The 27,550-nt window shown below is 41.2% G+C and overlaps 1 protein-coding gene across 2 annotated transcripts in view; it reads right to left on the bottom strand.

Annotated features, from left to right (window-relative positions):
* Positions 1-27,550, bottom strand: part of LOC117354000 (cAMP-specific 3',5'-cyclic phosphodiesterase 4D-like) — a 661,316-nt gene that overhangs the window by 138,415 nt on the left and 495,351 nt on the right. For both annotated transcript variants that reach the window (XM_033930703.1, XM_033930694.1), the window contains exon 3: positions 16,018-16,256. In XM_033930703.1, the coding sequence (XP_033786594.1) occupies positions 16,018-16,256 (239 nt within the window). The remainder of the gene's footprint in view (positions 1-16,017; positions 16,257-27,550) is intronic.

Genomic DNA, 27,550 nt, shown 5'->3' with positions numbered 1-27,550 from the left:
TAGCACTTCCAAAATTAATGTTTCACTATTGTAGCTGAATCATGAGGGTCTCTTTAAAGCATATCCAGAGATTTTATCTACCAATATAGCAAAAGACTACCTTGTTTTGGAGTTGAATCATCTAGATGTGGACATTTATACTCGTATTTTTGGAAAGAGTAAACAAGCAATTCATGTATACCTGTTCAATTCCAGTATTTTATAGGCCTCTAACATATCTCGCGTTAGCCATTTCTTCTCCAAGCTGAAAAGCTCTGACCCTTTTATCCTTTCTCCAAAAGGAAGTAGAGAATGACACGGTGGCGGTTTACCCGCGGCCACCGCATTTAGCCGCGGGTAACCCGCCAAAACGGGGAACGAAAACTAGCAGTCGCTGCGGGGACGGGGACAAGGCCATTCACCGCCCCGTAGAGCGGTGACTGGTCTTGTCCCCGCAGTGAGGCATGAAGGATCGTGCGGTCCCGCAGCCCACACCTGCCTGCCCAATCGATCCTAGTGATTAGCCAGCTCTCTCCCTTCTCCTCACCTTAGTTTGTAGGTTTTCTTTTTCGGCGACCCGCACGCTATCAAAGAGCCGCGCACCCACTGCTGCTCATTTTCGATCTTCTGCTCTGACGCAACCGGAAACAGGAAGTTGCAACAGAGCAGAAGATTGAACACTGAGCAGCCGCGCGTGCACGGCTCTTTGGGAAAGCGTGCAGGTCGACGAAAAAGAAAACCTACAAACTAAGGTAAGGAGAAGGGAGAGAGCTGGCTAATCCCTACGATCGATTGGGCAGGCGGGTGGGGGCTCTTTGGGAAAGCGTGCAGGTCACCGAAAAAGAAAGCCTGCAAACTAAGGTGAGGAGAAGAGAGAGAGCTGGCTAATCACTACGATCGATTGGGCAGGCGGGTGGGGACTGCGAGGACCGTGCGATCGCCCGTGTTCCCGGCTCAAACTGGAAGGAGGGAATGAAAGGGAAAAGGATTCTGGGCCAAGGGGATGAAAACGGAAAGAAAAACCCACAGCAAGAAAGAAAGGGAAGGACAGGCAGGTGAGCCAGATGCTAGAAGCAGGGGGGGGGGGAAGAAAGAGGGAAAAAAGCTAGATGGGGTTGAAAAGAAGAGACACACTGGTATGGAAGAGGAAGATAGGGGAAATCTGGACACAGGAAGGTAACAGAAAGAGGGGAAATTATGTGCATGGGGCATAAGGACAGAGACATAAAGGGGACATGCCATGGGGATGGTATATGGACACAGGTGGGGGGGGCAATGGCAGATACATAGGGGAGATATTAGAAATGGGGAAAATAGGAGCACAGAAGCGAGATGGTTTGTGGGGATGGGACAGGGACCGAGCTCGCAGGCTCCAGTGGCTTGCACAAATTACATTGTAACGTGCCATGAAAATAAGAGGGAGGAAGGTAGATAGATAGGCCACGCGAGAGGAGCTGAAGGGTGGTAGAAAGGAACAGATGGTAAAGGAGGGAGGAAAGGGTGATGGTGGAAAGGAATAGGACAGACATTGAAGGAGGGTGGAGAGGAACAGACCCTGAAGGGAAATGTGGAAGACAGAATGGGAAGAAGACAGATGCCAGACTATGGGGGAGCGGAGGGAAGAAGATGGGTGCTAGACCAATTGGGGGGGGGGGATGAAGGGAGAGGCACAGTAACAGCAAATGGAAGACGCAGAGAGAAGACACACAGTGGATGGAAGGAATTGAATGAGAAGATGTGGAAAGCAGAAACCAGACAACAAAGGTAGAAAAAAAATTCTATTTATTTATTTTTTGCTTTAGGATAAAGTAGTATATTAGTTGTGTTGATAAAAATTTATAAACAAAGCCCTGCCAGCTGAACATCTCTTTCTCTAGTTCAGCAGCAGGAACTTTGATTTATAAGAAAGTAATAAGCTAAATATTACAGTACTAAGGCTTATATGGATGCAGCGGGGACGGGGACGGGGCGGTGAATGGGATGGCAGTGGCGGTGACGGGGCGGTGAAAGGGATGGCGGTGACGGTGACGGGGCGGTGAAGGGAACGGCGGTGACGGGGCGGTGCAGAGGATGGTGGGCCGGGGATGGGGCGGTGGAGGGGACAGATTTTTTCCCCGTGTCATTCTCTAAAAGGAAGTCATTCCATTCACTTTATCATTTTTACTGCCCTTCTCTGTACCTTTTCTAATTCCACTATATCTTTTCTGAGATGCGATGACCAGAATTGCACACAGTATCTGAAGTACGGTTGCATCATGGAGCAATACAAAAGAATTATAATATTCTTATTTTTGTTTTCCATGCCTTTCCTTATAATTCCTAACATTTGATTTCTTAGCCAGCACTGCACACTGAGCAGAGGGTTTCAATGTATTATCGGTGATGACAGCTAGATTTTTTTCCAGGGCGATGACTCATAGTATGGAATCTTGCATCATCTAGCATAAATAGAGCAAGTTTGAATTTGGCCTCTAATTTACTTTGCCCTTCATGCTTTAATAGTTAGGAACATATTTTCTTCCAGTGAGGAATTTACTGACTATTTAGATTCTGTATGGTCATATGAGCCCAAGATGAATCTTTTTGCATCTTTCATAGCTCTGGAATAATTGGTGGTCTAATTCTTAAGTCATTTTTGTTTCTGCTCTCTCTGCCTTATGCCAGCATCGCTCTTGTTGTTTTTCCCACGTTAAGATCCTGTGAAAATCACAGAGCTTTTCTGCTTGCTCACATATGAATTTATTCTTCAGGGGCCATCTCCTCTAATGCATTTTTCAATTCCTCAATCCATAGTGATCTAGGTCCCTGCAGTATCTATCATTAAATTCAGCTGGCATTGAACCTTATGCTTTTACAGACTCCACTGAAATCAATTTATGCTCTAGGTGTCATCTTTACGTTGTACCAGCTGCTTACAAATTTTGAATTTGCTAACTCTGAATAATTTTAAAAACAATTTTCTACACATAAAACATAGAAAATGACAGTAGAAAAGACCATATGGCCTATCCAGACTGCAAAACAGAGTGGGTGTGCGAAAAATGGCTCTTATAAAAATGCATAGGAGAATACATGCATAAAAGTGTGTATAGCAACAAGATTGCATGAGTTTTATGTGAGCTATATACAGGCACTCCTAAGCAATGGTGTTAAGAACAGCGCTTAGTGTGATTCTGTAAAAGGCTCCTGCTGGTTTCCAATTGTTTCCAGAGTTCAGTCTAAGGTGTTGATGATTGTGCATCGTGTTATTTATGATCAAGCACTTTCGTATTTGAAGCAAGTATTGGCTGTGTATATTCCTAGAAACTTAAGATCTGAGTCATCAATGCAGTTAGTGATTGAGGATGCTACATATGCAACAACGGTACAATCTGCTTTTTTAATTGCAGCAGCAAAAATGTGGAATAAGCTGCCAGGTGGTTACATAAGAACTATGACCAGTTTCATAATACACATAAAACATATTTGTCACGGTGCTTGTGTGATGTTTTGTGAGGGTGCTTGTGTGAATTTATTGCTGACACTGAAGAGGAATATATGAATATGAGGAAACATGAGAAGAAATGATATGTAGTAGATTTTCTCTTTTAGAATCTGATGTCATGTGTTTGGCATTGCTTTTATGTAACTCACTTAGGTTTTAAGTGGGTGATATATTTTTAACAAATAAAAATTTACAGAATCACGCTCAGCAACTGTAAGAGACATAACATTTAGGTGCATTCATTTAGGCCAAAAAGAATCCTAAATATATGTGCTAAAGTTGTGCAAAGATCAAACATATTCTTTGACAGTTTGCCTAATTTTTAGGTATGCCCATGATCAGCTCATGCTCCTCATTTGAAATTCACTTAATAGAAGTGAGAACCACCACTTTAGAGAGCATTCCTATAAGGTTGGAAGTACTGGTCGACAAGTCAAAGAAGCTGTCCGCACAATGCGTGGCAGTGGCGAAAAGGGTGAACAGATCAGAGAAGATTATCATGCCGCTGTAACGGGCCATGGTACACCCTCACCTGGAATACTGCATCCAGCACTGGTCGCCGTACATGAAGAAGGACATAGTACTACTCGAGAGGGTCCAGAGAAGAGTGACTAAAATGGTTATGAGGCTGGAGGACTTCCCGTACAGTGAGAGATTAGAGAAACTGGGTTTCTTCTCCCTTGAAAAGAGAAGACTGAGAGGGGACATGATCAAAACATTCAAGATAATAAAGGGAATAGACTTAGTAGATAAAGACAGGTTGTTCACCCTCTCCAAGGTAGAGAGAATGAGAGGGCACTCTCTAAAGCTAAAAGGTGATTAAATTTGCGGACGATACAAAGTTATTCAGAGTAGTGAAGATGCAGGGGGATTGCGAAGATCTGCAATGTGACATAATCAGGCTCGAGGAATGGGCATCAACACGACAGATGAGGTTCAATGTGGATAAGTGTAAAGTGATGCATGTAGATAACAAAAATCTCATGCACGAATGCAGGATGTCCAGGGCAGTACTTGGAGAGACCTTCCAGGAAAGAGACTTGGGAGTTCTGATTGACAAGTCGATGAAGCCGTCCACACAATGTGCGGCGGTGGTGAAAAGGGCAAACAGAATGCTAGGAATGATAAAGAAGGGGATCACGAACAGATCGGAGAGGGTTATCATGCCGCTTTGCCGGACCATGGCATGCCCTCATCTGGAGTTCTGCATCCAGCACTGATCGCCGTACATGAAGAAGGACACAGTACTACTCATAAGGGTCCAGAGAAGAGCAACTAAAATGGTTAAGGGGCTGGAGGAGTTGCCATACAGCAAAAGATTAGAGAAACTGGGCCTCTTATCCCTTGAACAGAGGAGATTGAGAGGGTACATGATCGAAACATTCAAGGTACTGAAGGGAATAGACTTAGTAGATAAGGGCAGGTTGTTCACCCTCTCCAAGGTAGGGAGAACGAGAGGGCACCCTTTAAAATTGAAAGGGGATAGATTCCGTAAGAACATAAGGAAGTTCTTCTTCACCCAGAGAGTGGTAGAAAACTGGAACGCTCTTCCGGAGTCTGTCATAGGGGAAAACACCCTCCAGGGATTCAAGACAAAGTTAGACAAGTTCCTGCTGAACCAGAACATACGCAGGTAGGGTTAGTCTCAGTTAGGGCGCTGGTCTTTGATTAGAGGGCCACTGCATGAGCGGACTGCTGGACCCGATAGACCATGGGTCTGACCCAGCAGCGGCAATTCTTATGTTCTTATTAACAAAAATACAAATACAAAATAGCCAAAACTGCATCTACAGGCTGACATAATAGAACTAAGATCTTGATTTTAATACTACTTTGGTGTACACTTGTCCATTTATGTCTATTTTTGCATTTAATACCAGGACTTGCTCATTTTTCAGAGACTTGGGAGAATCCATGGACGTCATATACCTAGACTTCAGCAAAACTTTCGATAGTGTCCCACATCGCAGGCTGTTGAGCAAGATGAAATCAATGGGGCTGGGAGAAACACTAACTACAGGGGTCAATGACTGGCTGAGGGCAGACTTCAGAGGGTGGTAGTTAACGATACCCTCTCTAAAACATCGGAGGTAACCAGTGGAGTACCGCAGGGCTCAGTCTTGGGCCCGCTCCTTTTCAACATATTCATAGGGGACCTAACTCAGGGGCTTCAAGGAAAGATAACGTTATTCGCTGACGATGCCAAACTATGCAATATAGTGAGAGACGGCAATTCACCCGATAGAATGACATAGGACCTACATTTGTTGGAGCTTTGGTCCTCGACCTGGCAACTGGGCTTCAACGCTAAGAAATTCAAGATCATGCACCTCGGCAGCAGAAATCCGTGCAGAACTTACACCTTGAAAGGTGAGACCTTAGCTAGAACTTCAACAGAACAAGATTTGGGAGTGATCATCAGTGCAGACATGAAAACTGCTGATCATGTGGAGAAGGCTTCATCTAAGGCAAGTCATTTGTTAAGTTGCATCTGCAGGAGTTTCAGTCGGAAGCCTGAAGTCATAATGCCATTATACAGAACCATGGTGAGACCTCATTTGGAATACTGTGTGCAATTCTGGAGGCCACACTACCGAAAAGATGTGCTGAGAGTAGAGTCGGTGCAACGGATGGCCACAGGATGGTCTCGGGGCTCAAGGATCTATCGTACGAGGAAAGGCTGAAAAATTTGCGGCTGTACTCACTCAAGGAACGTAGGGAGAGAGGAGACATGATCGAGACGTTTAAGTATATTACCGGCCGTATTGAGATGGAAGAAGAGATTCTCTTTCTCAAAGGACCCTCAGCCACAAGAGGGCATCCGCTCAAACTCAGGGGCGGGAAATTTCATGGCGACACCAGTGGTTGATCCTTGGAACGAACTCCCGGTACAGGTGATTGAGGCAAACAGCGTGCAAGAATTTAAGAGCAAATGGGATGCCCATGTGGGATCCCTTAGAGCAGGGGTGTCCAATGTCGGTCCATCGCATTTTCTATAGAGGCATGTTAACTCATTTTACCATAGGCTTATTTATGGAGAGGCAGAGCTTTTCCAGTGATTGATCTGGATTTTGGTGACTATTGTAAGCATAAAGGCCCTGATTTCTATAAAGAGTGACTACTGATGTAGGCACCTAACTTATTTTTTGTTTAATTGGCGCTGATAATTAAAAGCACTACTAAAAACAGATTTTTTAAAAAAAATTAAATATTAATTAGCCAGTAGGTACCTAACACCTGGTGGTAGGTATCTTCACCAAGGCACCTGCCTGGAAAGTAGGCATGGTTAGGGGCAGAGTTTGGGCAAAGATTGCATTAGGCACCAGCATTTCAGGCCAGGAAAACCCTGGCCTAATATACTGATACAAAGTTATAGAGGCCTACTCTTGTGTAACTCAATTTAGACACCTCTAGGCACAATTCTACAAATTGCATCTAACTTTGGTCTGAGAGTGACGTTAATTTCCTCCTTTTTGTTCTTTGATGTATTTTCATATCACTGAGGTCCACAAAGCTTTCACTCTTTTACGAGTTCTATTTTTGTATTATCATATTTTACTCAATGCATGCTTAACTCCTGAGGCAGGCATATTAGATGCCGAAACACAGTGCTGTCAGGTCATTATCTTTGTGGATGGACAGAATAAATCAATATATTTTTATTGATCCTTTCTTTTGGCTCTTCTTTATTTGAAAAACCATTGTCCCATTCCACTCCTGCTGTTTTACTTATTATGCTCATGGGCTTGTCTCCTGTTGGACTCTTTTTGTGACCATCTACATTTGAATGACATGCGGTGGGTGCCATTTATAGAATCAAGCCCAAAGTCTAGAAGCGAAAAATTTTAGTTAGTTTTGTGTCAACAGCCAGCAATATCTATATTCAAATTTTAACTGTGAAAGGATCAACAATATGCAAAATATGCATAATCCTTGCCCAAACTTCCCTCCAGTATGATTACAAAAAGTCACAGAGAACACATGAAATAAAGTACCAGACTCTGCACTGCAAAGCTTATATTTACTATCAGTATCAGCAGCAAAGTTGCTATTTAACTGGCATCCACAATACTCTAAGAAATAAAACATGGATTGCATAACAGAGCTGGAAAGAGAAGCAAGTACTACAGTAGACTAGTATCTATTCCACTGATTTGGCGTTAATCTCCTAGCTCATTTTCCATACCTTATGTAAACAACCTACTTAACTGGAACCTCCTAAACCTTTTTAGAAGCATGATTCAGCATTAGAAAAAGCAATGATTCTCAAATTAACTTTCTCTACAAAACAATTTTCATCAAGGGTAGCTAAATCAATGTTACTACTACAGATAGACTATCTCAGCTACAGCCATTTAAAATAGTGAAAGGAGGGAAGATGAAATTCCTTTGGCAGCTCCAAGAAAGATTTAAAATTGCCAGCAATCAACAAATGCCCCAATGGCCAGATTCCTCATTTGCTAAGCCCTCCACCCATACAGCCTTTCACTACTCTTAAAATGGAGACTATGCCAAATAGGCACTGCCAAAGAAAAATGGACCTCCACATCTAACCCAGCCTCTAGAGACCTAAAAGCTGCCACAGAAGCTCATAAATCATTACATTGTGCACAGTGATAGAGCAGCTGCATTAAACAATTAATTTTTAAGGCCTAACAATATAGAAAAAAATTGAACTGATGATTAGACTTTAGAAGCAATAGCGCAGGGACAAGTTTTTTCTTCATTTATGATGGTCCTTTAAAAAATGTTCTAGATAGGTATCAATACGAAGCACAGTTTGAAGGAAAAGGTCCACAAAACAAAAGTCACACATCACAAAGGAAATAAGAGTCCTTTGATTGACTTGACTGGATAGATGATACAAAGAGATTGAAAGTGGGTTTATTTTGTTGTTGTTGTTTATTGTCCTTCTAAAGTAAGCATTTTTTTTACACAAGAGATTTGCCATAAACTACATTTCCTGTTCTACATTCCCTGTTCTCCGCAGTGAAAATTCTCTAAATACATTTAAAATAAACCTTAAAACATTTTTATTCAAAGACGCATATCAAAATTGCAATTAAGAACCCGATAAAGGGAAAATAAAACCGAATAGAGAAACGCTTTCAGGAAGCGACATCCCCTCTTTCCTCCTGTTTTATCCTCTCCCTCTTCCCTCCCTTTTATTTTAGTTTACACAATGTAATTAACATCTCCCTCCCCCCCCCCTGCGCCTCTCGTCTCTAACCTGTCTTAATTTTGTCTTTGTCCTGGCCTCAATCCCCCCCTATTTTTATTTCAATTTATTTTTTTAAGCAATTTTTAATATCTTAATTTTTATTATTGTAAACCAACCAGATACTCGTGATGGTTAGTATATCAAGCTATAAATAAACTTGAAACTTGATTTGACCATTGGACATGGAGAGTTGAAACATAGCTCTAATTAGCAGATTTCTTCCTCCATTGAAATAGGGGAATGATCAGATTCAAAATGTCTTTTCCCTGGAGTGCTGATCATCTACACAGTATTTAAGACCTATACTTTCAAGAGAGTTAGCTCGTGTGTTCAGTTACATCCTATGGAATATGGAAATTAAAAAAAAAATAATTAAATCCTCAACAGAGTAAAATCTGATATCGCATGAAAAATATTTTCTAAATTTTCATTTTATACCATTTGATGTCAGATTCATTACTAAAATTTCCAGGTTCCCATCCTTCCTCACTCTTGCAAGAAGGCATTTTCTACCTTTCATTTGGATGCTAATATTATTTCCTTGTATAACACAAATATGCCTTCCTTCTTATTTTCACATGTACAGAACAGAAAATCCACTAGGCCATAATGCGTTTATACATTATAACCTGATACTGTTCAAATAACTAGGACCTGATTATATTTAAGTAATTCAAATTTAAATCCAAGATTACATCTTGTAAAACAAGACCTTGCTTTTTGTAACATAGTGTTACAAAATAGACATGTGAACTCGTGATACTGGATGTCTTGTGCTGATCTAGATATAAGTGTTAAGGCCCTCAAGGATGATGGCCCCTCCATGGTTAGATCTTTGTTTCAAATACATCAACCAGTTAGGTCTTTACGTTCTGAGAACTCTTTGTGCCTGGAGGTGCCATCTGTAAAAAAATGTGAGGTAAGTAAGTTCTCGTCAGTCGATGTTAGAAGTGTAGGGAGCAATACTAAGGAATGCAAAATGTTAGTACCGTAATCTGGTTCCGTTTAGAAAGCAGGTGAAAACAATTTTATTCCAGAGATATTTTGGCTGACAATGGCATGACAATGGCCAAATAGTTTGACCATTGAAATACTTTCAATTTGTGGATGGTTATATCAGCCAGAGATGGTTATTGATGATACTGTATATAGTTGTACGACATGTCTTATGCATTTGTGTGGACATTATGTATGTTTTATAGTATGACTCGCTCAGAATAATAGGATGTAGGGAGTAATACATTTTTTAAATAAATAAAGTTTTAATAGAGTTTCCTAAGAGGATTTCTTCAATAATATTGTTTAATGAAACTGATCACAATGACTGAGCCTCATGGCAGTTAGGGGGATCTGAAGCTGGAGGAAGGGGGGAGTTACTGGGAAGAATTTATTGATGTTTCATGAAGGGCCACTAAGGAACATGTGTTATGGCTGGAGTGGCATTATAAAAATGACCTAAAGATGGATTAAGAAAACAGAGATGAAGTTTGGAAGCAACTGAAATGGGAAAAATATTGAGAATATGAAACAGAAATATAAAGGGGGAGAGATGGAGAGGGGTGGGAAAGGAAAACAAGCAGGGATGTGCATTTATTTGAAACACCATGGGCTCCTTTTACGAAGCCGCGTTAGTGGTTTAACACGCATAATAGCGCGCGATAGTTTGCCGGCCGTGCTAGCCACTACTGCCTCCTCTTGAGCAGGCGGTAGTTTTTCGGCTAGTGCGGGGGTTAGCGTGCACTAAAAAGGTGTGTGCGATAAAGCCGCTAAAACGGCTTCATAAAAGGAGCCCATGGGAAATGACATGAAATAATATTGGGAACGTTGACATCAAGTCATTTTTAACCTGAAACAACAAGAAGCCCCCATTCCAAAAATTCTGGGTTGTTTTTTTTTTTTTTTTCTTCTTTTTAGCTACAGTTATTTCTGATGCATCTGATTTTTTTTTTGCGTTCAGTCTTTTTATTATTTTAACAAAAGAATGAAATATATAATCAAACATCCAGACAAAAATAAGGAAACATTGGAATAGAAGAACAGTAGGTTTGCAGGAAGCATAATAACAATAAGAATGACATAGCACAAGCTCCAGATACAATTACACTCATGTAACACAATATACGAGGTTAGATGTTGCCCAATAATATAAATACTGTGTGAAGCTATAATGAATTACATTTGATATATATCAGATAAGGTACCGTGTACCAGAATAGCTGACCAGCTTTTATTAAATGAAGACAAAGTGAAGCGTCTGATTTAAGAAGTACTGCTTCATCTGAAATAGAATTGCAGTGTTTGGAATATTGCTGTATATGAGATTCTATTACTGTTCTATATGACTCTAGGCTTTGCTAAAACACTTCCTATTATAGAATTATTCTATCAACCTACGGGTGTATTTCCAGCTTCGCAGTCAATAAGGATCTCACACTTTTTCAAAGATTTATAAGACTCCTGATGCAGGCCAAGTGGATGAGACATGACCATGTTGAGTCCTGTTTCTATGTTTATATTAAAGACTCATAACACCACAAGGTTAACTTCACTGTATTTGTTGTTCATTTTATTCCTGTGTCATCAGCAGCGTATGTTATTTAACAGGGTAAACTATTTCACAATAGTAAAAACTATTTTGCACCAGCGTTATGAAATAGTATGTTATGAAATAGTATGCACTATTGATAAAACTGCTCTGAAAAAGAAAAATACTCCAAAAATGTCATAAATGACATGTAAAACTGAACAAAATGAAAAATTTTGCCTTAAGCGTCCCTACAAATAAGAGGCCTAGCAAGATACAGAAGATAAATGGGTGTGCTATTAAAATAGGCAAGCAATATAAAAAGAATTGAAGAGCTTTTGGAAAGAAGAATGAGAGAGAGAAGAGTATAATGATGAAATCAGGTAAAAGAAATAAATGTTTGTAACAGATAGAGGAGGAAGTGAAAAAGAAAAAAAAAGACGTAAGAAAATATAAAACAAAAAAGAAACACAAGAGAAGGTTTCAGAAGACAGACAAAATGGAATTGATTTCAAACCTTATGATGACAAAATATCCTCAGACAGGTTCAGTTGGGATCCAAGATGGCTACGGGCTCACTTAACTGAGCAACATGCTGCGGGAACTCATTCTAAACTGAACAGTTTCTACGTGGCTAGCAATACCTGAAATGCTGAAGCGAAGAGTAAGAAGTACCGCTGGGGCCTCGCGGTACTCCGGAGCAGCCTACTGTCCCAAAGATAATGCAGTTGAGTCCCAAAACAGGTTTGAAGTTTAACTTATATACCACCTCTCTGTGACTTGTCAAAGTGGTTTACAATCAACAATAATAAAACTACTGAATTACAGATAAAAATATGATTAAGACAAAAAAAAAAAACAACACAAAAGAGAAGGAAATTGAAAATTCAAAACTGAAAACCATAGGGACCCATAAGACACCAAGCTTGAATTCAACCTCCTGTTGGAAGAGCTGTTTTCATTTTAGGATGATGATTATTATTATTAAGAGGAATGGATCTGACCTATTCTGAGACTTAAGGGTTGAGAGTTCCAGAGGAACAGAATATAAGAGAAAGCTACCCTGTCTGAATTCCTGAATTCAGTCAAGATAAAGAATCATCTTCAATAATAAGAATGAGAACTCCTGAGGCAAAATACAAACCAGCAAAATGTAATGTTTCTCTTGCTTTTATTTTTATCTTCACTTGATTCAAAGCTTTGGCTCTATCTCTGTTCAGGGAATGGAGCTTTATAATTAGCTTCCTCTTACAGCCCAGCACCTGGTCTATTAGGAGAAGATGCTCAGCCCAGCTGCATGGAGAACTAACTCCAAGTATTCAATGCCGAGCCATGTCCATGCTCCAGCATTGAATATGAGGGTACTGTATATGTGATCACCCAAAAGTTAACTGGGCACCAGTTGATATTCAGACCACTACCTTTGTAGAGGAGGCGGATAAGTCATTATCTTATTTGTATCTTGTAGCTAAATACTGCACCATCAGCCATTAATCCACAAAAGTTTTCATGAGTTAGAATACTGGTCTCAGAGAGCGTTTCAATTGAGTATATATCTTGAAGGAGGCAAAAATGTATTTAAAGTAATGAATTATAGACAATTTAGTTAAATGTGAGCTAAAGGTGCAAACTTTAGCACACAATGCAGAGCAAACTTAGTTTTTGTTAATATGTATGCATTATATATAGGCATCAGAACAGAGTTGGAGGCATGGCCTCCCCAAAAATTGCAGATGTGGGAGCAAAGCTTTTTACCACCCTAAAAGGAAAGGTAAAAATACTTGCTCTTATGGAGGAGGTGGGGGAAATGTGCTTCTTTCCTCCCTCCCTACTGCTGACACATACCTTCTGGAGCCAACCAATCCCACACAGGCCTGCTTGTAGCTTCCCCTTTGCCGGGTCCTGTACTTATGATGCAACTTTGTAAAGACAAGAAATTCCATCACATGGAGAGAACTGGCAGAGAAAAGGCCACAAGCATGCCTTTGTGGGGTTGGCTGGCTCCAGAAGGTATGCACTGGCAGTAGGCAGGGGAGAAAGGGAGGAAAGATGACTCATGGCAGGGATAGAGTGGTGCAGTGCTGCATACAGGAAGCAGGTGTCGGACACCAAGAGAGGCGCTGGAGATGCCCAATATAAGAAGGGGAGGCTGGTGCCATCGGACCTGCAAGGGAGGAGGCTGGAAATCAGCAACATGTTGGACCTGCAGTAAGGGGGGACAGAAGGGAAGACAATGTAAAGCAAGGTAGAGAAGAACTGGGTCTGAAGGGAAGGGAATAGGAGGGGGGAGCTAGAACTGGAGGGGGGCTGGGGGGAAGGGAGAATGGTGTTGGACCCATGGAGGAGGAGGGGCTGGAACAGAAGGGAAGGGAGAGAGCTGCAGCTGGAGGGAAGGTACAGAGGTGTTGGACCTGTGGGGAAGGGGAGCTGAAGGGAAAGGAAATGCTGTACTAAGCAGATAAAGGAAGCAGGAGTGAAATACTGAACATACAGCCTAGGGAGAGAAAGAAGAGAGAGGGAAATACACATAGGGAGATATACAGAAACAGAGGAGAAATAATGGACATGGGTAGGAGAATAGGGACGTATCTAGTGTTTGCTTCCAAATTTGGCTCCCAAGGGTCCAGAGAGTGAATTACAAGCATCTATGTGTTGTCCCATGCAGGAACCTAACCTTATTTTTTCAACAGGATCTACAGTTCACTTTCTGTGATTTTGAGGCACAGCTTGTACTGCTGGAACCTAACCTCTATTTTCCCATAGACTCAACATTTCATTATTTGTGATTTCACGTTTCACGAACATTTTCAGGAACTGCACTACTACAAATAATGACAACAGACTATACAAAGGGAGATGCTGCATGGGGATGGTACATGGACATAGAGAGGCAATGCCAGACTTGGAAGAGGATATATGACACAGAGGGAAGGTGCTAGATATGGGGGATAATAGGAAAACAAAAGGGAGTTGCTGAACTTGGGAGGAGGGCATAGGTATGCAGGGGGAAGGGTTAGGAACATTAAATAGTGATGATAAATGTGGGGAGATGGACACAGGGTAAATGCTGGACAGGGAAGGGGACACAGAGAAGGAAAAAGACAGGTACACAGAGATGAAAGATGAATAGTAAGCACTGAGAAAGAAGAAATATCAAATTAAGAATTAAGAGAAGACAGAGGGAAACAGAAACCAGAGCCGGGGACCAACATGACTTCAAAAATAAAATGACAAGACAACAAAAAGGTAGAATAAATTTTTATTTTCTGTTTTGTGACTAGAATATGTCAGAACTGAAATGTTTATCTTGCTGGTGCTAGTGTTAGATATGGGCAAAAATTTGGGAGGGGACCCCAAAGCTCACTCTCAGGCTTAGGGCTCTCTCTTGCCAGGGGGCAGTTGCCCTAGTTACACTCCCCTAACACCATCCCTGACTTTTGTGATCTTTATATTTTGTACACATGGAAGGTGTGGCTCCTTGGGAAATTGGTTTAATTTATGTTTACCATTTTTGGTCAGCTATTATGTATTTGGCACTTGTGTTCATGATATTCTGTTAGAATGAATTTTCTAGTATTCTGTAGTAATTTGGCTTGTTCAGTTTTCCCAGTTGCGGAGGAGATATTTGTGAGGGGAGACAGGTTTTGTTGATCCTTATTCTATATTTGTGATTTATAAAATGACAGTTGTACAGAATATTGTTTCTTTCTATACTTTAATAAAATGATTTAAATATAAAATCATAACTGTCTGAGGCATGTGCAGACGAGATCTGACTAAATTCTCGGGGACAAGGACAGAGCTCACGGAAATTGGGTGGGGATGGGAACAGAGCTCATGGGGTCGGGTGCAAACTTTGTCCCTGTGTAATTCTCTAATGCTTACCTCCTGCATTTTACGCACTGTTGCCACTTCCAGACTGCCCCCAGGTCCAGGATCCTCTTCATACTGGTGTGCTCACTGCCACCAGACTGTGCTGTCCCAACCAAATTGATAAAGGGGGTGGAACTCCTCTCGTATGAGGCAAGACTAAAGAGTAGAGAATGGCACGGGGACAAATGTGTCCCCTTCCCCACAGGAGCTCAATTTCCCCATCTTGTCCCCACGAGTTTTGTCGCTAAACCTGTCCGTGCCCCATTCCTGTAAGCTCTGCCTTAACTGCACAAGCCTCAAAACACTTATGATTTTAAAGTATTTGGGGCTTGTGCAGATGAGGATGGAGCTTGCAGGAATGGGGCAGGGACAGGAAATGAACTTGTGGGGACGGGAAAATGAGTTCCCACAGGGACAGGGAAAAATTTGTCCCCGTGTCATTCTCTACTAAAGAGGTTAGGGCTCTTCAGCTTGAAAAAGAAATCACTGAGAGGAGATATGATTGAAGTCTACAAAATCCTACAAAATTTTCTCTGCATACAATGTACTTTGTGTAGTTTAATTATGTGGTGACCATTATGTATTGTTAATAAGATTATATTGTGTGTATATGAAGAATGAATGGAAGAAATGGCATTACAATTAGTACTATTATGGTACAAGCTGTCATATAAATAACAGAAATATGTTCATTATTGTATTACCTATATTAAGAAGCAAATATTTTTACTCCATTTAAAAGTAGCAATGGAGGAGTCACAGGAACAAATAGTATGTGCATAAATATATATGTATTTACAGTGCATTGGCTAATTAGTATGGAACCATGCATTGCATCTAAAAAATTCATTAGAGTCACAACTTTATCAGTTTAGAAGACATGTAATTATACTTCAGAACCTTTATACTTCAGAACCATTAATGTCCTGTACTTACCTGCTGGATTCTGCACAGGTGATAGCAATCAACGGAGGGATCCTCAATGGGAGACTAGTTGGTCGTGGTATAGATTCAGTAGTTTCTGGCTTTTTATCCCAGTCTGCTTGTTCTGATTGTCTGAAGGCGAGGGGAGGCAGCTGAACATTGCGATAAGAAAGTCTTCGTACCAAAAATGGTTCCATTCCCTGTAAAGTCCCCTCCTCCTCTGTTTTAGTGTGCAGAGCTTCATCTGATGCCTATCATGAAAATAAAGAACATGTTTCTGTCACAGTGTGATAAATGACTTATTTCAAGTTTCAAGTTTATTAATATTTTGATATACCAACCATCACAAGAATCTGGTTGGTTTACAATAATAAGAGATAAAAATTATAAAAAAGTTGTATATAAAAAAACAAAATAAAAATAGGGGGGATAAGGTCGATAGAAAGACTTGATTACGAAGGGAGACAAAAGGGGAGAAAAGGGAAGGGAAGGTTTTTAAATTACATTGTATAAATAAAAATAAAATGAGGAGAGGAGAGGATAAAATGAGAGGAAAAAATGGGGTATCGCTTCCTGGAAGTGTTTTTGTTGTCCCGTTTTTATTTGGGACCTCAGTTGGAATTTTGATAAGCAACTTTAAAGAGAAATGTCTTAAGGAGTGTTTTAAACTATAGAATGGAAAGCCAGTTTTGCACAGGTAATCCAGATAGGGAAAGCAATGTCCAAATCTGGTGCACAATTTCCCTGGATATTTCACAAAGGCTTACTGTTACAACACATGTACAAAGACTTGGAAAACAAATGTGTAGTTTGCTGCATATACGATGGGAAGAGCTGTTTTACAAAACACATTCAAAAAAGAAGTAGCAACAGTCAAAAATTTGAACAAGCAAGCACCAGTGCTTTCATGTCTGTGTGGTAACTTTGAAACTGACACATGAATGTTGCCACTTATGTACAGTCTGTGTTCTCGTTATTCATGTGTTCCCGATGCATGATTTCATATATCCATGGTTGCATTTATTATGACCAATATTCCCCATTCACACCACTATGGTCACGTATTCGTGGACTTGCTCTACAAAAACCCAGCTTTCTTTGCTTTCATTTTCACTTCACATCTGGTGTTTGCTTCCAAATATGGCCCCCAAGAGTCCAGAGAGTGAATTACAAGCTTCTACAGTGCTGTCCCCTGCAGGAACCTAACCCTATTTTCTCAATAGGATCCACTGTTCACTTTCCACTATTTTGAGGCACAACTTGTACTGCTGGAACCTAACCTCTATTTTACCATAGACTCAACATTTCGCTATTTGTGATTTCATGGTTCATGAACATTTTTGGGAACCTTACTACCACGAATAACGAGAACAGATTGTACATATTTTTTGGAATGTCCAAGGGGAACTAATTAAGGATCCAGACTATAAAGTTTGATCTTCCTTCTTCATAAGTGATCTTCAAATGTCAAAGAGATGTGCATAAGTGCTCCTTCAATCCTTGTAGAAACCCAAGGTCAAAATGAGCAATTAGTCGACAAGCATATCTTGGAAGAACATAAGAATTGCCATACTGCCATTAAGCCCAGTATCCTGTTTCCAACAATGACCAACTCAGGTCCAAAGTAACCTAGCTAGATCCCACATAGTAAAACATATTTTATGCTGCTCATCCTAGGAATAAGTAGTGGATTTCCCCAAGCCATCTCAATAATGGCCTATGGACTTCTTATTTAGGAAATTATTCAAGCCTTTTTTAAACCCCGCTAAGCTTACTGATTTCACCACATTCTCTGGCAATGAATTCCAGAGTTTAATTACACATTGTGTGAAGAAATATTTTCTCCAGTTTGTTTTAAATCTACTACTTAGTAGCTTCATTGCATGCTCCCTAATCCTAGTATTTTTGGAATGAGTGAACAAGTGTTTAACATGTACCCTTTCCACTCCACTCAGTATTTTATAGACCTCTTATCATATCACTCCTGAGCTGTCTCTTGTCCAAGCTGAAGATCCCTAGCCTCTTTAGCCTTTTCTCATAGGGAAGTTGGACCATTCCTTTTATCATTTTTGCCACTCTTCTCTGTACCTTTTCTAATTCCGCTATATCTTTTTTGAGATACAGTGAACAGAGCTGCACACAGTATTGAAGTTGCAGTCATACCATAGAGCAATATAAGGGCATTATAACATTTTCATCTTTGTTTTCCATTCCTTTCCCGATATTTCCTAACATTCTATTTGCTTTCTTAGCAGCCACTGCACATTGAGCTGAGGATTTCAACGTGTCCTCAACAATCCTTTTCCTGGGCAATGATTCCTAACAAAGAACCCAGTATCATGTAGCTATAATTCAGGTTCCTCTTTCCCACATGCATCACTTTGCACTTGCTCATAGTAAACGTCATCTGACATTGGATAAAGTAATCTGCCTTGACCTCTTTGAAAACTCGCGGAATATAAATGATAATTAACATTTTCTCTGTGTACAGTGTGCTTTGTGTTTTTAGAATTTTATTGTCGGTAGATCATTTTGACTTGGCCACAAAGGTAAGGGGGAGGGAGGGAAGGGAGCTGCTGAAAGACATCTAGTAATCCTTGCAGGCTTGACTGTGCAGGGAATTATTTTTGTAAAATCATGTTTTGTTATGTGACTGGCATTATTTAGACTTTAATTTCTATGAATGAATAGAATGAAAATGATATAAAATTACTTGCTTGTTTTTATGTGCATGTGCTGAAGGAAAGTGGAGAGAGAGTGGACTGAGGACGCTGAAGGGAAATGGGGAAGAGAGAGTGGGGAGAAGACGCTGATTTATAAATTGACAAGGGCATGGGGGAAGAGAAGGGAAGGAGATAGAGATGCCAGACCATGGGGTGGAGTGGGAAGGAAGGAAGGAAAGGAGAAGAGAGAGATGCCAGAGCATAGGGAAGGTGGTGAAGCCAAAATGAATCATGTACAAAAGAGAGAAAGGGCACAGGATATACAGTTTATTGAAAGGACATAGAAAGAGGGAAGATGCCATCTGGAACAGAGAGAGGGTGGACAGTGGATGCAAGGAGCAGAGAGAGGGTGGACAGTGGATGCAAGGGGCAGAGAGAGGGTGGACAGTAGATGGAAGGGGTAGAGAGAGAGAGAGAGAGGGCACAAGCTTGGTCAAAGGGGCAAAGAGAAGGCAGATGTTGCATGGAAAGGAGAGAGGACAAACGCTTTATAGAAAGAAGAGAGCAAAGAGAAGATGATTAAAGCAGAAATGACAAAAGATAGAAAGATTTTGTTGCTTTACTTAGAATCAAGTAGTATTGTAACTGTATTGATAAAATTTTATAAATAGGAAATGGAAATAAGGCAATTTTTTGGACTAAACCCTCTTTTCCTCAGGTCAGGACAAGATACCATAACAGTACTGTTCTGAAGAAAGATTTGGCTTCTGAAAGCTAATTGAAAAATGGTTTAGTCCAATAAAATGGTATTTTCTTATTTCTCATTATTTGTTTTATTTTTATTTGTAAAGTGGTGATTGTTATGTATCAGTTTTTTCAAATTCTCCCTGCCGTCCCCCCTGCCACCGCCATTGGGAAACTGTCTTTATATTTTGCACAGTATTAGAGGACATGTGTTACTGTTTTTGTGGTGTTGCATTGTATGCAGAGTCTGGTTTCTTGGCGGTTCAGTTTAACTTTTGTCTACATATTTATATTTTTAATTTGTGATTATTCCATATTGGGTGAGGGTGTATCTCTGTTCTGTATATATGAAAAGAACATAGTTTTCAGTTGGCATTGACTGCAGGATCAATTGACTGTGCAGGATCTGGCTTTACAATGTATGTGTTGGTGGTCTAATGCTCACTGCAGTGTTTAAGATGCTGCCTTTTCCTAGGTACACTCTTGTTGTGTGATATGTGGATTGTTACTAAAAATGATATTTTTCATATAGATGGGTGGGTGTCAAAAAATGATGGGCCCCGGTTATCTCATATGCTAGGTACGCCATGTTTGAGAACTAATTCCAATGATACACTGATTTAGCATTGAAAATGTCCTCTGTTAGTGCTTCTATGCAGCATATTTCATGTTAGCATTGAAGGCCATTCATGATAACAGGAGATTCTAGTGCCTTGTTTCAGTGAAAGAATCAGGAGCAATGACTCGTGGAAATGTATTCACTATCCCCTCTTTTATAAAGGCATGGTATTGGCTGCCATGCAGCAAACGCTTCAGTGCCCATTGAATCCCTTATGGGCATGGGAGTGAATACTGTGGCCCACCGTGATAATCGCCTTTGTAAAAGGGGCCCTATATTAAGCCACAACAGAGTTCCACATAATGAGTTTGACATTTTTTCCTGCAAAACATTGTAAAGGCTAGAAAGGATAATTATTTATTTTTATTTTTTTAATATAGGATTAGTTTTGTTTCATTTTCCCAAAACATCCTCTGCATTTTAGGTATATGAAATTCTTTGACATCATAGAAAAATACAAACTGAAAATATATTTGCAATTTTCATGCCAAACCTGCATCTGTAATTTAATTTTCTTATTGCTGAAAGTAGAAAAGAAAACAGATGCTTTCATCATTTTAAAACCTTTTAATAATGTGATTGAGAGATTTCTAAAAGGTCACAGATCTGAATCCAGAGCTATTCTCTAATAACAAAGCTATCGTATTCAATTAAAACTATGTCTAGAAATTGTCATCCTTTAGCTTTTAACTGAGGGCATTAGGGGTCCCTTTTATCAAGCTGCGCTAAAGGTTTTTTAGTGCAAGCTGGCACGGTAAATGCTCTGACGCCCACCGAATTCCTACGAACATTGGAGCACTCACCTTGCTGGCCTGCGATATAAACCTCTAGCGCAGCTTGATAAAAAAAAAAAAAAGGGGAGGGGATAAGTTAGAGTTTCAAGATGTGGCAAAACTATACAAAAGCAACAAATGTGACTGTTATGAATAAATCTACCTTCCAATATAGAGAATCACAGATCAACTAGCCTAGTAATGACAAGGTCAATCACTGAAACACGTTTCCATTAGAGATGTTCATAGAGCAAAACTTCTATATGCGGCTTTTTGTATGAAAATTACACATATATTTTTTTAATGTAAATTTTGTTTGGGCTTTCCCCCTGATTTTCAGACCATATTTTCGGTTTGTTCCACACATTATGTTTTAATACAAAATGTATTAAAAACATTAAGGAGAAAATTCTGTAATGGGACACTTGCTTTTAGGTGACAAAAAAGGTTAGTTTTTTGAGTCTGTTCTATAAAGATAAGTAGGAATCTACATTTCTTTATAGAATACTAACTTTGAATCCTTTTATTAAGCTGCAGTAAGCACTAGCTTCCCAACACCTAACCCTTTCACCCTTCTCTTCCCACCCTCTCGCCACCGCCCAGCATTTGCTGGGCAGCAGTAGAGACTCAAAGAGCATAAGGAGATGCATCCATCGTGATTACATTTTGATGAGGAGGCCAGCGGAAAAGGAGATATCAATATGTTAAATGAAACATGTTGTTATTGGTACTAACCTTTATAAAAAATGTGACATGAATCTTGAGGCCCTAGGCTGAAGCCTAGTTAGCCTATAGGCCCTGCCGAGGAGAACTATCATGCATCTTGCAGAGATGGTCTGAACAGGGAACATCTGTTGACAGAGGCTGAAGAGAGCATGCAGGCGATCTGGAGGGAGAAATGCTCTCATGAGAACAGTGTCTAGGATAGCCCCAATGAACTAAAGAAATTGAGACAAAATAAGGTTGGATTTAGGAAAACTGATTTTGAATCCCAAAGCTTGAAGAAAAGAAATGATCTGAGATGTTGCTAGAACCACCTCCTGACCCGAAGAAGCTTTGATCAACCAGTCGTCCAGGTAAGGAAAAACTTGAAAACCATGGGATCGGAGGGATGCAGCCACTACAATCAGACTCTGGGAGAAGATGCCAGGTTGAAATGAAGGACCTTGTACTTGAAAGCGTAGATATGGCCTGGAAGCCAGATGGATTGGAATATGAGTATAGGCTTCCTTGAGATAAAGAGAGCATAGCTAGTCGTTCTGATCCAGAAGTGGATAAAGCAGGGCAAGGGAGAGCATACAGAATTTCTCTTTGACTAGAAATTTGTTGAGATCTCTGAAATCCAGAATGGGTCGCAGTCCTCCCGTCTTTTTCGAACTAAGAAATAGCGGGAGTAGAATCCCTGATGCTACTGAGATAGAGGAACTTCTTCAATAGCATTTAGAAGAAGGAGGGATTGAATCTCCTGAAGAAGAAGAGAGGACTGTGCAGGGCTCGAAACTGACTCTCTTGGAGGATGATCCGGAGGCAGGGTATGAAAATGGAGAGCATACCTTTGACGAATGATGTCTAGAACCCAGAGATCTGTAGTGATGAGCTCCCAATGGTTTATGCAATGTTGAAGCCGCCCTCCAATCGACTGAGGCAGCGATTGGAGAATGGGAACTGTAGCTATGCTCCTCAGGAACATGTCACAAAGGCTGTGTAGGCTTTTGTTGAGCAGCCGGTTGTTTAGGTTGCTGATGTGGTTGCTGCTTTTGTTTCCTAGGTTGAGGAGGAGCAGGAGGAGCAACTCTAGCAGTATACCTATGCTGGTAAGAAGGAGCAGGCTTGAAAGCACGAGGAGCTTGAGGCTTCTTCTTCGGTTTGATCATTGTGTCCAAACGGGTCTCATGGGCAGAAAGCTTCTCAGTGGTTGTGTCCATAGATGGTCCAAAAAGCTCATCCCCGAGACAGGGAGAACATAAGAACATAAGCAATGCCTCTGCTGGGTCAGACCTGAGGTCCATCTTGCCCAGCAGTCCGCTCACGCGGCGGCACAACAGGTCCAGGACCTGAGCAGTAATCCTCTATTTATACCCTTCTATTCCCTTTTCCAGCAGAAAAATGTCCAATCCTCTCTTAAATCCCAGTACTGTATTCTGCCCTATAACGTCCTCTGGAAGCGCATTCCAAGTGTCCACCACACGTTGGGTAAAGAAGAACTTCCTGGCATTTGTATTGAATCTGTCCCCTTTCAACTTTTCCGAATAGCCTCTTGTTCTTTTATTTTTTGAAAGTTTGAAGAATCTGTCCCTCTCTACTCTCTCTATGTCCCTCATGATCTTATAAGTCTCTATCATATCCCCTCTAAGTCTCCTCTTCTCCAGGGAAAAGAGACCCAGTTTCTCCAATCTCTCAGTGTATGAAAGGTTTTCCATCCCTTTTATCAGACGTGTCGCTCTTCTCTGAACTCTCTCGAGTAACGCCATATCCTTCTTAAGGTATGGTGACCAAAACTGGACATTGCCTATTAGACAACTGCCCACCCACCATTATTAAATCTGCCCCCCCCCCCAATTCAAAGCCGAACTCTTCAATTGGGTCTCATTATGCCTGTCCACTGGCCTCTTCCCGACGGAACTCGGCCACATTCTCGTATCCCCCCGCCTCAAAAACAACAAAGAACCCATCTCCTCCACCACCAACTATAGACCTATCGCCAACATACCACTCTTCCAAAAACTTATGGAAGGCCTCATTAACCATGACCTCATGAACTACCTAGAAAAGTTCAACATCCTTCCTGATTCCCAATCCGGCTTCCGCTCAAACCACAGCACGGAAACGGTCCTAGCTGCTCTAACCAACTACCACCTCCAATTATTTTCCCTGGGCAAAAGCGCCCTAGTACTCCAATTCGACCTAAGCAGCGCTTTCGATCTGGTCGACCATGATATCATGCTCCGCTGCCTTGACTCCATCGGCATTTCCGGCAAAGTATTACACTGGTTCTCAAGCTTCCTAACTAGCCGTACCTATCAAGCCAACAGCAATGGCGTAATTCCTGTGGAGTCCCACAAGGCTCCCCACTATCCCCCTCACTCTTTAACATCTACTTGGCACCTCTAGCACGGACACTAGCTGACCTTAACCTTAAATCATTCATTTACGCTGATGACATCACCATCATCATCCCCTTAACTTCATTCACCCCCACAGACGGAACAACTCACATCCTCCATCCTCACCAAGTTAGAACAATGGACCTCACAATTTAAATTAAAATTGAACACTGAAAAAACCAAAATCTTCTTAGCAAGCCCTACCCATAAAATATCAAACACCTCCATAAAACTGAACGGCCTAGCTTATCCTATCAACCCCTCCATAAAAATACTCGGAGTCATCCTAGATAGATGCTTAACTTTCGAAGACCATACCAATGCCCAGGTCAAAAAATGCTTCTGTACCCTCTGGAAACTTCGCACTATCAAACACCACTTCGACCACCTCTCCTTCCGCTTACTAGTCCAATCATTAATCTTAAGCATATTGGACTACTGTAATATCATATACCTAGGAGCCTACAAAAACACCATCAAACGCCTAAGAATAGTACAAAATGCCGCCGTCCGCCTCATCTTCGGCCTCAAAAAAAACGACCACGTTAGCCCCTATTATGCTAAACTCCACTGGCTGCCGGTGGAGGCAAGAATCACCTTTAAATTCGCTTGCCTCTGCTTCAAAACCTTAGCAGGCTCTTCACCAATCTACCTATCTGAATACATTGAAATTGCACGCCCCTCTCGCACCCAAAACACCTTCCTGTTCTCCTTTCCCTCCCTGAAGGGCTGCCTCTACAAAAAATTCCTTGACCGATCTCTAGCATTCCAAGCGGGCAAATGGAACAAATGCCTCTCTACCCTCATCTCCAATTCCCCCCACTATCAAACATTCCGGAAACTAACCAAAACCTACCTCTTTGACAAGTTCCTCTGATTAACCCTCCCTCCTCCTCCCTTCCCTCCTGACCTCCCCTCCCTAGACCCTTACCGCCTCATGCAACACTGCTATCTGTAACGCTGCTGTATCTAACTATAGCAATTGTATAGCAATTGTAACCGCTCTGAATATATAACCTAGCTCCAAAATAACTTCACAGGATATTTACTGTCAAAAATGTAAAGGTAATTTGACCGAATATGTATCATCCAAAATGTAAACCTACTATTATCAAAATTGTAACATCGCTGTAAATATGTATCATCCAAAATGTAAACCTAATATTAATGAAATTGTAACATCGCTGTAAATGTACAGTCTCTTCTTCTGTTAACCGCATAGAACTTCCATGGTAATGCGGTATACAAGAATAAAGTTATTATTATTAACATCCAGCTCAGAGACCGAAGCCATGCCAAGCGATGCATAGCCACTGACATAGCTGCTGCTCATGAGATGAGCTCAAAAGTATCATAAGTGGTGCGGATCATATACTTCTACAGTTGGAAAGCAGAAGCAAGAAGCTGTTGGAACGTCTGTGACTTGCATGATGGAATCTACTTTTGAAAAGCTGAAAACTGTTTGAGTAGATGTTTCAGGTAAAAAGAAAAGTGAAAATTATAATTACCAGCTCGATTGGCCAACATGGCATTCTGATAAAGGCGTTTTCCAAATTTGTCCATCACCTTACCCTCTCTGCCAGGAGGTACGGACGCATAGATACTAGCTGCAGAAGACTTTTTTAAAGTAAATTCTACCACAAGAGACTCATGGAGGAGTTGAGGTTTGATAAAACCTGGGAGAGGAACCACCATGTACAAAGACTCCAAATTTTTAGATGCCACTGGAATGGAGAGAGGAGTTTTGAGGTTTTTATAGAAAGTCTCCCTCAAGATGTCATGGAGCGGGAGCTTCAGCAGGTCCTTAGGAGGTTGGTCATAATCTAAAGCCTCCAAGAACTGTTTACTATGTTTGGAGTCCGCTTTCAGCGGAATGGAAAGATCCTCAGAGATTTGATGAAGAAATCTTGAAAAAGATGACTGCTCAGAAAAAGAAGCAGGCCCTTGAGAATGCTGAGGTGAATCTGAACCAGAAGAATCCTCATCATCAGTGGAGAGTGGTTCCTGCTCAAAGTCTCCAAGTAAGTCAGAATCCTGAATGGAATAAGAACGGTGTGGAAGACTCAAAGTCGAAGCCTCGAGGTGCTTGATCTTACAAGAGGACTTCTGGGACCGCACCGGAGTTACCTCTCTAGATGTTTGCATGCCAGGGAGATGGATCAATCAACTCCCGTGTCAAAGGTCTCTGCACTGGTGGAGTATCAGTTTGAGGTGCGGTCGGTGTCGTGAGTTGCTCAGACTAGACCTGCACCCGGAGAGTCGGTGTCGTCATGGGTATAAGCTGTGTCGGCACCAACAATTGAAAGTTCTCACCCAGTTCCTCCCCAAGCAAATTATCAATCTTTTGCTTAAGGGAGAGCACCAGTACCATTGGCTTTTCGCCGGTACCACTGGAGTGGTGCTCTGGTCCGGGGATGAGGAAGCCAATGTCGAGGCACTCACCGAGATTGGGACCAGGTGCTTAAGGTTGGCATGACTTGACTCAATGTCATTTTGACCTGAGTCCCTGATGGAGTAGGGGAAGGCTTCTTAGCTGACTTACTCACTGGATATTGCGACACCGGAGATATCTCTGCCGGTGTCGAAATGCACAGTGTCATCTTGGTCGGCACCATCGGTGTCAGTAGCAATGTCAGCTCCCCTTCCATAGCAACACCAAACAGTTGTTGCTGTTGAAGAAGGTGGTTTTTCAAAGTTCTCTTCTGAAGAAAGGAACAACATGTACAGGTTTCAGGACGGTGCTCTGGCCCTAAACACTGGAGACACCAGCGATGTGGGTCAGTCACAGAGATGGGCCGAGAATAGCGCCCGTACTTCTTGAATCCCGGCAGCAGGTGTGACATCGACGGGAACACCGTCTCAGCCAAATTAAAATTGATGGCCAAGATAGACAAAAGGCCCTGCTGGGCCAAAACCCATGAGGGAGAAAAAATAACTAATTTGTTTTTTTTACCAAAAAGATAATTCAACGGCTGTTGAAAAAGCGTCTTCTTACCGCCATGGAAACTAAGAAACTGAGGGACTGCATGCCTACATCAGGCGGGAAGGCACTCACGCATGCGTAGTGCGGGCTAACTGCGAACCTTCTAAACTCTTAAAGTTGCGATCCACTTTCCAAGTGTTCATACTGGGGCTCCGTCAGTGACGTCAGCCATGTGTGAGAATATACTGCCTGCTTGTCCTGGGATAAACTATGTTATAGATTGGATGTTCCTATTTTTGACATGATATTGCATTGGTTAAATAAAATGTTTAAATATAAAAATCTGTATCATTGAAAGTGAATCAAATCAAAAAATTGTTCCCTGAATCAGACAGTAGTAGTACAGAGGATAGATATGTGGTAATTGGAAATAGGTGAAATAGGAGGCTGGGGAATGGGCTAGGGAGTGAAAGAAGGAGATTGAAAGTTGATAGGTAGGTGAAAAACAGAAAGGAGTAGGGTGATATTTGAGTGGACTGAGCAAAAAAAAAGAGGAAAGAGAACTAAAAAGAAAAAAATCAGTATGTTAGAACAAATATTGTATATTGAGGGAACAAGGCAGGAGGAGAGAAGAGAACTGAAAAAGAGACAACAGCCACTGAAAACAGAAGAAAGACAGAAATGCAGACAAGTAACTGGAACCAGCAGAATAGAATAGT

Source organism: Geotrypetes seraphini, chromosome 1, assembly GCF_902459505.1.
Source record: "Geotrypetes seraphini chromosome 1, aGeoSer1.1, whole genome shotgun sequence".
NCBI lineage: Eukaryota > Metazoa > Chordata > Amphibia > Gymnophiona > Dermophiidae > Geotrypetes > Geotrypetes seraphini.
The sequence above is the reverse complement of the archived record's forward strand: the minus strand, read 5'-3'. Positions and strand labels throughout refer to the sequence as shown.